The 13,855-nt window shown below is 42.5% G+C and overlaps 1 protein-coding gene across 1 annotated transcript in view; it reads left to right on the top strand.

Annotated features, from left to right (window-relative positions):
* NEK7 (NIMA related kinase 7) overlaps nucleotides 1-13,855 on the top strand; it is a 68,103-nt gene that overhangs the window by 303 nt on the left and 53,945 nt on the right. The window contains 3 exon segments of the mRNA XM_041479526.1: nucleotides 1,318-1,359; nucleotides 1,361-1,510; nucleotides 11,967-12,051. Coding sequence (XP_041335460.1) covers nucleotides 1,318-1,359; nucleotides 1,361-1,510; nucleotides 11,967-12,051 — 277 coding nt within the window.

Here is a 13,855-nt window from a genome sequence, read left to right as displayed (position 1 = left end):
CCTCCCGCCGCCGCCCATTGGCCGCGGGGCTGCGGCGCGCGGCGCCATTGGCCGGGGCGGCTGCCGCTCCGCCCGCCGCACGGGGAGGGAGCGGCGCGGGGCCGGAGCGAGAAAGTTTGTGCGCGGCGCTGGGGCGGGACGGCAGCGGGCTGCGCCGCGTCCGGGGCCCCGGCACCTGCCCCGCGGCCGGAGGGGCTCCAGGCTGCCGAGTGCCGGCAGAGCAAGCGGCGCCCTGAGTGGTGGTGTTTCGCCCGGTGGCGGCTGCCGCGCCGCCTCCGCTAGAGGAGCGGGCGGCCGGGGACCCTGCCCGGCGGCCTCGCCTCCGGCCCGAGCCTGCCTGCGGCCCGGCCGCTCCCCGTGCCTCTGGCGTGCCTGCCGCAGGCGGAGCTGCTTTCCTTGGTGTTCCTCGTCGCTTTCCCGTGGTTTCCTCCGGGCTCCCGTGCCCTCCTCTCTCTTGGGAGTGGGTGTCAGGCAGATGCTCCCGGGACAGCCCAGCCAGGGAGTGTCACACAGCAGCGGGTGACAAGAGCGCTGTCACCGGCAGCCGCGGCCCTGTGGCTGCGAGCGGGAGCAGCCCCGTCCCGGCGGGTCCGGCGGCCTCTGCCCCGCGCCTCCCCGGGAGGACACCCGGGCTGCCGGCCGGGGCCTTCCCGCTGCCGGGCCGCCCGAGTGCGGGGTTTGCCCGCGGCCTGGGGAGAGCTGGGGCCTGGTGGGACACGCTGGAAGTGAGGCGTTCTCCGTCTGGGGAGTGAGTGTCCCTCCTTCAGTTTACCGAGCATCCAGGCTCGGTTATCCCGGTACCGGCCCCGAGTTCCTTTCAGTGTTCGTGTGAGCTGATCCTGCGTGGTTTCAGGGTTCAGAATGCAGTTCTTCGAGTGCGGTGTGCTTTGGTTTGCTCTGCATTTTTTGAGGGGCATTTTCTGAGGGGAATGGTAAAGCTGCTTAAGATAATCACCCTACTTCTGATAAAATATGATGAGGATGTGTATTCATTAATCACACAAATGCTTAATTATTGATATTAGATAAAAACTTTCTAAATGTTTCTTTTTCCCTTCTTGCACTAACTGAATGGTAACTTTTGTCACCTTTTGAAGTGATAGAGGTGTTTTCTCAGATTGCAATAGTGGCATCACCTCTCAGGAAAGCTCACATTGTGCACAATAATTTCGTGGAATGTACTGGATGTATTTCCTATATAAAGTTGTATTACAAGCCTGAGATGCAGAAATTGCTTAAGATTGGATGGTTAGATTCACAGATTGGCTCAATGAAGAAGAATGAAATTTAAAAGTTTTTTTGTTTTTTTTTCCCTAGGCAGGTTAGACGAGAGCTCAAGTGTTGCAGTGCTGTAGAAATGTCTGTTCAAACTACAGACTTGCACTGTCTTGAGAGAGATGAAATGCCATGGAAAACAGTCATTAGTTCATGGCCTGTGGAAAACTTAGGCAGAGGAAGGAAAACTGTGGTGGAAAGAGGGAAACTTACAAGCAAGTCTGGCAGCTTTAAAGTAAGAACTTAAAGCCATGTTTGTTATTTTTAAATGTTTTGATACTAAGAATAATATTAAGAGCACTTGTTCTTTAATTTCAAAACATGAAGATACTGTATTTAGAAGTACCTGATGTTTGGGTAGATGGCTTGTCAGAGCACACTTAGATGTTGTTCACTATAAGGATGGAGATACTGCCTTTGTGATAGGTATCTTTTATTCAACATAGCAGTTAATCATTGCAGTAAAAAAAAGTAATTTGAGATCAAGGAATTTTATTCAACCAAAAGTCTTTTTCTGATGGACTTGTCACAGCATCTTTCAGGGTCTGCATGTGTTAGATAAGTAGATTCCCATCCTCACCATGGAAGCTTGTTTCAAAAGAAGAAAAAAATCTAACATTTAGAGCTCATCGGAAGGCCTGTGAGTGAATGAGAAAGTCAGATGAAAAACAGAGTGCAGGAAGTCAGTTGCTCATTTTAATGTGACCTGTCATATCTTCTGGATTGTAAGACAGAGCCACATAAGCCCCTCTATAAGCTCAGTTGCACAAAACATAGTCAGTCCTGTGTATTTGTGCACAGAGACAATTTGCTGAGGCAGTTTGTTCATACATACACCCCCCATGTGTAATAAACTTAGTGCAGTACTCTCTGCCGTTATACTGGTGCTAAATTCAGCTTATCAGTATCAGTGCCTTGCTGCCTTCTGAAGTATGATATTGTTCCAAACATCTGTGCTGGGTGCTTGGTTGAGTTCACCTTACATTGGAAAGTCCCCTAGGAAAAAGTCCATCTGCACTAACTTCTTCTCTAACTCCAAGGGATTTTTTTTGTGATTTGGTGTCTATCTGAAAATCCCTTCTGGTTTAGGATTTAGGAGATGATGATGGGATTATCCTGTGAAGGTTAATACTATAGATAGTTTTAGGAGTTAACTGACTAATTTCCAGAGAATTTGTTCAGTTTATCTGCGTTCCATGTGCTTTGCAAATGAGATGAAAATAACTGACCAAAATACCAAAGTGGTGATACGGGCAGCCTTTAGAACACTGATTTGCTGTATTTATCACCATTTCACTTCTCTAGCCACATGGGAAGGAACTGAGCCCTAGTCTGAAGTACATAATATTGCTTTTTGTTTCCCTAATAAGTGTTAAAGTGATTCTTCCTGTCACGTTAGTTTAAAAAGCTGCAGAGAAGCAATGCTGTGACAATGAGTTGCTTCTTTGGTGAAGAGACTCCTGTGCATTTGTCTCAGGCATGTAAAACAAATCTGTGATTCAGCTGTGATTTTTGTAGCAAGAAAATGTGCAGTATTTCAAGTGCCATTGTAACCTGTTGGGTGTATAGCACTTATTTATGCAAGGGAATTTGTTACAAAATTTTAAGCAACACATTAAAAAGAGGAATTTGTAAGAAAATCCTGTGAACAAATCTTGTGATATTAGTGACTTTTCTTTTGGTTTAGAGGTGATAAAGTAAATAGACTGTTTGCATCATGTGGCATTTGGGAGTCTGCATTCAAGCTTCTTCAAGCTGCTTGGAATGATTTATAGCAAAGTTATTGCTGTCTTATTTAATCGCTGTATTTATGTTGGACCAGACGAATTATTTTACAATGTCATAAAAGTTGATGTAGAGCTTGTAGATTAGATTGTTGCTGAAGCCGTTGGGAGGTATGTGAATTAGGTGCTGTGAAGTATTGATGAACCAGTCTTTCTCAGTTCATTTCAATTTTCTGCAGTTAGAGTACAGAGTTTACAAATTACCGATTCTTTGATAGCTGGAAGGCAAAAGCATCACAGGTGAACTAAAAGTTACTTCTAAAAATAAGTAAAGACTTGTGGTGGGAAAACACATAGCCTCCTGCCCCGTAGAGGCCCTTCTTCTGTACCCTTTTTGTCCTCATCTGAGAGCAAATCCAAAAAAGGAGTTGTCTTTGCAGCAGTGAACTTCCAGTCCTTGCCCTGACTGAAATTCAGAACTGTGTGTTGGGTACGTGGGCTGTGTGTGAACTTTCCCTGCAGGACTTGAGGAGCAGCCTGCAGACAGTGTCAAACGTACTGCTGGTCACTGAGGGTGCTCCACAGCCGCACGTGGATCTTGCATCTTTTAGACATTGGTGGTTTAATGTAAAACATAGAAGCAACTGCAGACTGGAGTGTTGGCTTGCCTCTGAAGTGAGTCTGTTGGCTGCTGCCTGCCTTGCTTCTGGACCCAGGGATCCTGGATTACTTGCTACTTTCAGGAGTCAAGGGTAATGCTGCTCAGAGGTTCACAGGAAGCCTGTTAAATGTGGCTGGTGTTCCTTTTCTGATTCTTTATAATGCTTCGTTCATTTTATCATCTTTGGGGTAGGGGTAGCAGATTTTAAACTAGATGTTACAGATAAATCTTTTCAGCTTGAGAATGTGCATCTAACGCCTGCAGCAGGATGTCTTGCACTGCTTTCTAAGATACTGAGACATTTCTTTGAGGATTGTGTGGAATTTATTGTTGAATGTGTTCTACTCCACCTGTAGCAACATGGACATTGTCAGCCAGAGTTGTTGCACGGTTGTGTCCACTCAGTCTTCTAAATAGGATGTATTTTCCCTGTGCTTAGCCATAATGGGTTTATCTGACAGTGCTTCCAGTCTTTTCATTTGTCTTGTGTTTTTAACTCTTGTGTGAAGATCAGCTGTTTACACTTTTAGTAAAATCTCTTCAGCATCTCGTTATGAATAATTGGCTTTTATAGGTGCATTGAAGTCATGCCTTCATTAGGACTCCCTCTCTGTGAGAGCTGTGGGGTTTTGCACCTGTAAGGGTTTCTAAATTATGTTTTAGCTTCCTTTATCTGAGCATCTTTAGGCTTTGGGTTTTTTTTCTCCTTTTAGTTTCTTTTCCTTTTTCCAGTTTAACTTGTTATTCTTATTTACGTTCCTTCTGTTTATTTTGTTTCCTAGTTCTGCTTTCCCATACAGTATTTTGTTGACAAAACTCTTGTGTTGGTGTTGAGTGAATTGCCTTCTCTCTGTTGTGGTGCTTGCCTTGCTGTTGCAGCTTTTTGAAGTGCTTGTTCACCTCCCTACTGAGGACGAAGCACAGTAAAAGGAGGTGAGCTAACTTAATAGCACACTGTTTCCAGAGGGAAGATGTTCTGTTTCTTCTATAGTCCCTTTCCTACATCTCCTATCCCTGAACTTCCCCTTCTTACTTTTTTCTCTGGTGCTCAGCAGAGTGCTGCTCATGCTGGTTCTGCTCTCTGCTTGCAGGGCAGAAGCCCAGCTGCAGCAGGGAGTTGGATCAGCTTGGCAACAGGGCCAGAGAGTTCAAGATGGCAATGCGGGATCGTGTGGCAGAGAGAGTGAGAGAAAGAAAGATCTTTTGTGTTACTGAGCCGTTAGATTGACTTGTGTAATTGCATGTTAGAGATGTAATTTGGCAGTAGATTCAGCTGATCCAAGTTAGCTGGGGCTAGAGCAGTTCTGTGTCTTCCACTCTGTCTTTTGCCATCACAGACCCGTCCTTGTGTCTGCAATGGTACGATTCTGGGAACTGAACTGGGAAAAAGTGACTTTGTCAAGGTTAGTTTTCAGCTAGTTTCACTTTGCTTACCAGGAGTCTGGCTAGTCACAGCAGTCCCACTGGAAGGAACAGGGTTTGGGAGTCATGGCTGAAGGCAGGGGAAGGGGCAGCATCACATCATCTGTTCACCATGTCTTAGAGCTGCTTGCTTACAGACGCAGGAGCACAGCCTGGTGTGGTGTGGGGTGTGGGCTGAGGCTTTGCTTTCTAGATGGTATCATGGTTAAATACAGTGCATTGTTCCCTGCAATACTTTTCACCGTGATGTTATTATCATCTACCTATGCCCTCTGTAACTGACTGTTGAGTATGAAGAAATGGGTTATCAAGTTTCTTCAGGTGACTAGAAACTAAATGAAAAATGTAGAAGCTTGCTGCTCAAGCAGTTTCAGTTCCTGTTTCTTTTTCAGTTCATAAGAAATAACAAACAAACAGTTCAATAAAGGGCAAGTCAGTGCATGTATAACCCTTTGGGAGCACCTTGCAAGATAAGCAATTTACTTGAGTGACATAACTGAAATGGAGAGGGAGAAGTAAACAAACTAACTTTCTAAATTGTGCAAATGAAGAGGAATGGAAGCAGACTTGAGAAGCAGGAGAGCTTCGACTTTCATCTTCTAGTCAGACAGCATTGACAGAGCAAACTCTTAGTAGCTGGGGAATGACAGTGAGTGGCATGTGTGTTTTCAGGGTTGGAGTGAAAATAAGCCTGGTGAGTCAGGCCAAATGGATGAGAAAATTGCCTACGAACTCTTAGTGTATTCCCTTACTTTCTTCCAAAAGTGTTATTTGTGTGTGGCTGCTCCTGCTCTTGCTAAAACCAACTTTTATCCCAGATTAATTGTCTGTTTTTTGGCTGCTTTGACTTGACTGCCCATGAGTACAGAATTTGACATAAATTTGCTGAAAAATGCATTATTTCCAATTAGGTAGTTAATATCTACCTGTAGATTAACAACTGCTGGGAATTTGTATTGTTCAGATTCTAGGCTGTCCCTGCAGAGGGGAGGAGTGGCTTGGCATCCTGTGGGGAGTATTGATCTGGGTTTTAGAAACTGCTTCTAAAATGAAAACTAATCCCTCTTGAACATAGATGTATATGGATTCTCTCTATGAATTGCTTTCAGTAATTTAAAGTTGTGGGTATAGCTTCCCTCTGGTGTGGATGCTTCTGCAGAGAATTTGACAAATGGGTATGTGGTTTCCACACTTTAGAAGACATTTTGAGTTTTTTGGACAATGTGAAGCAAATATTTACTATTAGCTGTCAGTTGTAAAAATGAAATGTTCTATGTATGTACATAGTTAGGTATAGGTACATAATCTGTGTACAGACATGTGCTCATATATATATATTAATATGCATATATATAATGTTTATATGTGTGTGCGTATACTAACAGGGATGTGTGACATTTTATTGTGACAATGGTCAGCTTGGTCTCCAGTACTGAGGTTGCTTTGTCCCTTGTCAGTTAGTCTTGGCAGGCTAACTTCAAGTGGGTGTCAGTTTAAATGCATTTTGCATTATTAATACATGCACATAAAATATATGTAAATATAAGCATTATAAGCTGCAGCCTGCCCCGAGTTGCCAGCATTGAGTGGGTGCTGAAGAGTGTTGATCAGTGTTGATGACCTGACAAAGTGTGGACTGAGTTTGACCACCAAGCCAGTTCCCTCCAGTGGCCAAGTTTTTGCCTTAAAGTGGTAAAGAATGACTTAAGACAGTCTGCCTTATAAACCAGTTCTGTGGCTGATTTTTACCCTGCTCACATCAAGCTGGAGGGCCACGCTGTTACTGCTGGGTGTGAAATTTGTCTCCTCTGCAAGGTCTGTGGCTTTGGCTCTGGGAGGTGATGTCAGTGTGACTGCAGGTGACAGAGAGCAGGGCTGGAGTCAGGCTGGCAACGCTGCTGGGATTAGCGCACGCTGCTGGGATTAGCGCTGCTGCGGTGGGTATTCAGGAAGGCACTTGGAAATCTAAACCCTTGTTTCCACAGCACTCTGCTTTTTTTAGGTTCAACCAGGGGGACTGTTTGAATGTTCTACCTACATTTAAATTGTTCATTTGGGTAGTTGAGGCTCAACATGTGATATAAGCAAATGGGAATATTTCTTTAGCTTGTGTTCTTACATGGAATCATCGTATTGATTTGTGTTGTTGGCTTCCCCCCCCCACCCCCCAGCTGAGGCTGATCCTTATCTTTAAATTTAGTAAAGATGAGAAGTTTGTTGATCTAAAATTTTTCATTTTAAATCCATGTAACATACTGAAGAATCTAACTTTACACAAAATTTACAAGAAAATTATTTACAAAAAATAATTGTTCCTGAAGAGCCTTGTCTCTAACTTAACTAAAATAATGGTTATAGTGAAAACTGAAACTATCTGCCTTAATTGGTGGTGTAATCCAGAAGTAAACATAGTACATTCCATTCTTTAAGAACAGCCAAATTGACCGTGTCCCTGATCAGCACATCCTGAACCAGTGTAACTGCGTTTCTCTGTGTTAGCAATTATGTGGAGTAGTTGCAGCTATATTTTGCAGAAAAAAAAGAAGGCTGAGCATCTCAGATTCTTAGCAGAACTGTAACATTCTGAGCATTCAATTAAGTATATGCTCTTTTCCTAAAGTATAGCTGTTTCTGCTTTGACATTGATTACTGTATGTTCTCACTTAAGATGCAAAATTGACAAACAAGTGCATAGCAAGTAGCTAATGGAAACCATGTATATTGGGACTATTAATGATATTTTCTACAGGAAAACGTATTTTTTTTGTTGTTGAAGAACTGCCATCTGTTAAAGCAATAATATTTTTGCCTAAATACTGTGTGAATTCAGTGTGAATGCTTTATGGACTTGGAGCTATGAAACTAGCTCTTAAAAAGCATGTTTCATGTGATTAAGCAGTGCATTTAATCTTTTTCTCCTGGAATAGTCTGATCATGTTTTTAAAGACACAGTTGCTAGACTTAAGTCACAAGGATTTCAAGTTTTTCCTAGATTTTTTTTTAAAAAAATATTATTTTAGAATCCATTTGAGTGAAATGGAAGCGATGAGCTCTGGCTCCTGTTCAGGAGTGGCTCCTCTGCTCTGATTGCACTGAGAGCTGTGGGTAGTCCTGCCTCTCCTCTGGCTGGCTACTGGAAACCACCTGGAAAACTGAGCGCTGCCTGTGGGACGGGAGCTTGGCGTGTGGGAGCGCGCTCTTGCCTCTCGGGCTGCTCTATATCGGTGTGATCTTCAGATGGGTGGGCACAGAGCCGAGCGCTCTGACAGGTGCCCGCTGGGGAAGTGAATGAGAACAGCGAGGCCTGTTTGTGAAGGAAGGAAAAGGTGTTCCTCCCATGTCAGGCACTTGGGGTTTGGTGGTCTGACTTACCGGTGAGGGCTCCTTTTCTGCCTTGTGGAGTACGAGGAGTTGCTGTGCCCTTGTGATTTCAAATGAAAAATTGGTCCTGTTGTCTGTATCCCCAGGAACTTCACTCTGCATCCTTTATGCATAGGTGCCACCTACTGTTTTGATCAACTGAAAAAGTCAAAGATTTAAAATATTAGTAATTGACCAGAAGTATTAACTATAATTGTAAAGTGTTAGCAGCCATAACCAGAGTATAAGATTTAGTGTATATGCCTGTGTTCCTGTGATCCATATTCTGTGCAGGTTGTCCAGATCCAAATGATCTTCATCATCAAAATGGTAAACATCATGTTTGCAAGATAGATGATTTAGAAAGTTCCTTGTTTTGGCAAGGGGTATGGTGAAGGCAAGGAGTCCTTCCCTCCCCATGTGATCGGTTTGAGAGCACTGAAAAACATGAGTTGCATTTGGAGGTTTTGGAGGTGCTGTTATGGTTGACTTGCCTCACCTCACCTGTTGCTTCTTTTCTGTGAACCTTTTTCAGGGTGATGGATTTGCAGAAGGTGGTGTTACTTGTTTAAAGAGGTGACAGACATGTTACAAATAGAGTGTTTTGTATTTGCATTTCAATTTTAAACAGGCATGGACTCTTTGGGGTATTTTTAGTGTCTTGTCACTCTAAATTAGAACTTGAAAACCATCTTTGGAAGAGACAAAATTATTGCCTCAATTGAAATTTAAAGATGAACAAAATTACAGCACTGTGTTGTGAGTTTTGGAGTTAATACTAAGGCAAAAGACATGCCTGACAATGAAAACAGTCTTCAAGCAACAAAAATCCAATTTTTACTTATATTGTGTTTTATAGTACAAAAGAGTTACTTTGCATCCCTGGCAATCTTTGCATCTCTGATTTTGTATGATCAAAATGCCACAATTCTCAAAAATATGAATCTATCATGCAGTCTTCAAAGATGAAAAATTTAAAAATGAAAGTAACTTTCATATATGGACATAAAATACTTATCTTTGTCTTTCTGCAAAAGGAAAAACAAATCCAAGAGTTAATAAATCTTCCATGCTTTGTGTTGTTAGAATGTTTTACCTCTTTGGTTTGCTTGCTTTATTACAAAAACGAGCCACAGAGGGCAGAGTTGCCGGCAGTGGTAGTAATACGACTTCTCCCATTTCTAGTATTTTCTCAAATTTAAAAAGGAAAGAGAGGGACAAATTTCTGAGCACTTTCAGTCAGTGCTTCTGACCATTCAGACAAGATTAATGGGTTATATATTTTGAATCAACGTACATAAACTAAAAATTTCAGCTTGGGTTTCATTAATCTTTTGCAATAGAGGGTAAAGGTTTTATTTACTTACTTCTTGGCAATTTGAAGCAAATGTTTGGCCCATAGGAATTACCTGTTGATGGTCAACATTTTAAATATTGAAACATATTAGTGAAACACTGCGAAACCTTCAGTAGAAATATTGATGCTGTTGACGAGAGTTAAATTCATATAAAGATTCTTCAAAATAGCACTTCAGAAAAAAATTGCCTTCTTAGGAGTGATAGAACTCTACAACAAGAAGTTAACAGAAGATTCCTTAAGTTTGCTGTTACTCCCCTGGGATTTGTTGCAACTGCATCAACACCTGTGAATCTAGCTGCAGAGTCTAAATTCTGACGTTCTGTAACCATGGTTTAATTTTCAGTGCTGTTGTGTTATGATTTCTTGCCTCTGAGGGCAGGTTGCATGGGAGGTGTTTTAGAACTCGCAAAAAATGTCAGTATTGGTGTCCTAGTGCTGGCTGAAAGATTGCCTGGTCAGTGGTGAGCACTGGCTCTGGCAGCTGACTTCCTTTTCTCAGCATGGCCATTCTGACAGTCTTGGAAATTTTGGCATTACTACCTCCTCTTCTCTGCTTCTCACTGTAATTTGATAATTGATTTTTTTTTTTCTGTTGACCTGCCTGAAATTGCTTTTTTGGATCTCCTTTGTCTTTGAATCAGTTACAGGTAATACAGAACAGCAGGAAGCTCCAGCTTGTGTGCTTTGTGTGGAAGTATGATGGATGGAAAGGCAAAGCCTAAGGGGACCTTTGGTTGGTCTGGAGTGTGGCTGTGGTTTGGTGTCAGGAATTGCTGATGGAGCTGGGATGGCATGTGGGTGACTGCTTTCAATGGGCCAGGGAGAGCAGATCACTAATGATTTGTTTGTGGATGCTGTCCACTGCTTACTACACAAGGACAGCACACGAGAAACTGCAGGGCTGCTCGGCGACTCTTTTGTCTGTTCGTGATCTTACCACAGCAATACTGTAAGTGTGGCAACAGTGCAGTGAGCACAAACCATTCATTACTTTCTTGAATATTTTGAAATTGCCTTTGAAAAGGTTTTCTAAGGTTTTCTGCTTTCTGTTGAGAGTTATTTCTAACCCTTTGAATAGTCTAGAGGAATTACTGGGAAGATTTGCATGTGTTTTAACAGCTATAGGAATCAGTGTGGAGTGTAAATAGCTTTGTATGTGGAAATGTATAGGTTTAGCAGAATAAATTTATTACAGGAAATTTCCTCATGTTAAACATTTAACGGTGTCAGAAAAGATTCTATGTCTGGCTTTCTATCTTCAGAACATTCAGGAATTGGAGCAGGGAATAAGAAAACAATAAATTGAAAAGCAAGGATAATACCCTATCAGACGCATGATTTTTGCCACCAGTGAACTTTTGTGTTGTCTTCATGTGAACAAGGCATCAGTAGGCACCAGTAACAATGGCTGCTGCACCTGCTCCCCCTCAGGAGTGCCTAAGAAAGGATGCACTTAGTTGAGGGGAAAAAAATCTTAGTAGCATTTGCATTTTTGTCTTTCCTGTTTTTACTGCTGATGATTCAGTGCATTTTGCAACTCTTATTACTGGTCAAAGTCTTGTGTGTCTATCTTGGGAATGTGACAGGCATCTTTCCTCCCATGTTCCTGATGGGAAATGAGAAGATCACAGTTGGGAGTGGAGTCTGTGCTCTAACAGGGTATTCCAAAAGCCTCTTAACTAGCTTGTCAGAATGTACTGTGTACATAGCTTTTTTTTTTTTTTTTCTGTTTGGGTGGAACTACTCTTGCATATTTCCTAAAATCTACAGATAAATCAATGCATTGCAGTATGTGTGCTGCAGTTGTAACTCTTCTGCTGATCTGCTATTTGCCCTGCTGCCTATCTATATAGTTAAACAAGTGGTTCGTGCTCCTGAGGAGTAATGGGGTGATGCAGTTTTATCAGGCAGAGTAATTTGTCTGGTGCAAGTAGTTTTAATTCACATTATTAATAAAGTAATTCACGTGCCTATAGTAATTTATTTAATTTCATAGAACAGGTAAACATAAGAAAACCTCCTTCCCCAAACAGTGCAGAGCTGGTTAAATGTTCCTAAACTCAAGCATACAATTGAGAAGATTAATTCCTTTGTTCTTCTGCTGATGTTCATTAATTATAATACTGGCTGAATTACAGTGTAATGACTGTATTTCTCTTTTCAGGACATAAGGGACATTGTTGCGTGATAGAATGGATGAACAATCACAAGGGATGCAGGGGCCTACTGCTCCACCATTTCAGCCACAGGTACATATATCTGGGTTTTTTTTAACTGTAACTCATTTCTTAAATACAGGAAGGGATAACATTGTTTCTTGTGCTAACAGTGAAACTGTGAACAGATAGAATGTATTCTCACGATCTTGAAATGAATTCTATATCAGTCCAGTAATTGATAAAAAATAATTGGTTTTAATTTTTGCCTCCTCCTGCTTCACTGACTTTGGGAAGTTGGAGTTGTAGTGTGAGGAAGAAACACAAAGAGGAATACAGTTGTTTCCTTAAGAGATGTTGAGTGTTAAACACTATGTTTCAAAACTGTATTCAAAATACCGTATTTATTTCAGACTGTTGGCTTTACCTACATCTTATACCTCCTGACAGTGATACTGTATGAATTTCTGTCATTACATTGACAGAAATGTAATGGTTGAAACCAGGCATCAGGTTTCAACTCCACAACCTCCCTGGACCACCTCCCTTTCGCTGTCAACCTCACAGTGAAAAAAATCTTTCCTGATGTTCAGATGGAACCTTCTGTGTTTCTGCCTGTGCCCATCACCTCTTGTCCTGTCACAGGGCACTGCTGAAGGAAGCCTGACTCTGTATTTTAACATGTGTTTTTCAGGAATTTGAGCCCATTGATGAGATTCCCCCTGAATCTTCTCTTCTGTAGGCTGGATGTTGCCAGTGCTGTCAGCCTTTCCCCCTGTGATCTGTGCTGCAGAGCCCTGCTTGCTTTCTCCAGTACGTCTGTGTAGGGGTGGCCCGGAGCTGGATGCTGCACTCCAGGTGTGCTCCCACCGGTGCTGAGTAGAGGGGAAGGATCTCCCTCCTCCTCTTGGCACCACTCCTCCAAATGCAGCCCAGGACATCCCTGGCCACCATGGAGTGCATTGCTGGCCCCTGTTCATGTTGGTGTCCAGTGGGACCCCAGGTCTGGCCTGTGGAGCTGGTTTCCAGAGGTCAATGCCAGCGGTCCTGCTGCATTTTGGGGTTATCACAGCCCATGTGTGGAGGTTCCCACTTCCCTGTGGTGAATTGTGTGAGGCTCCTGCCAGTCCATTTGTGCAGCCTGTCAGGGTCCCCTGGGATGACATCAGGACCCTCTGGTACATTCAGTCCTCCCAGTCTGTGTCATCAGCCAACTTGCTGAGATCACATTTGGCCCCATTATCCAGATCATTAAAGATGGTGTTGATCAATACTGGATTGATTGCTGAGGTACACTGCTAGCTGCAGTCCTCCACCCACAGTCAGTGCTATCAGAAACTCATTTGCTGTTTGGAATGAAGTGCCTGAATGGTCCATCAGAGTTTATCTGAAGTTAAAACACATCCCTTACATCACAAGGATGTTTTGGGAGTGCAGATAGTACTCCCAAACTGCTTCCACGTTGTAAAAAGGTTGTGAAGGAAGATAGAAAAATATGGATTAGCAGTCTGAGGCAGTAGACTCTTAAATTCCAGAACTTTTGTGAGAGTAGAATGGGAACATTTTAGCATCTCAATAGTGAAAAGTATTAATCTCTTACTAGACTGAAAAACCATAAACTGAAGGTAGCATATACATTACTTACTTTTTGGGGTTTGTTTGTTTGTTTTTTTGTTTGAGGTGTGGTTTTTTGTTTGTTTTGGCATTCCCAAAGCTGAAGAACAGTGGTTTATTAAGTCTCTTCTTATATGGAAGCATATCTCTGCTCAGCATTGCTGTTCTGCTCTGTTTCCTTGTTTGCCTGTATTCCCCTCGAAATGAGGACTCAGAGCCCTGTGCAGTATTCATTGTACACACAATGGACTTAAGTAGTGAAACATTTTGTTGTCTGTTTCAT

This window comes from Pyrgilauda ruficollis, unplaced genomic scaffold, assembly GCF_017590135.1.
Source record: "Pyrgilauda ruficollis isolate IOZ18807 unplaced genomic scaffold, ASM1759013v1 scaffold49, whole genome shotgun sequence".
Lineage (NCBI taxonomy): Eukaryota > Metazoa > Chordata > Aves > Passeriformes > Passeridae > Pyrgilauda > Pyrgilauda ruficollis.
This window is presented reverse-complemented; position numbering and strand designations above follow the sequence as displayed.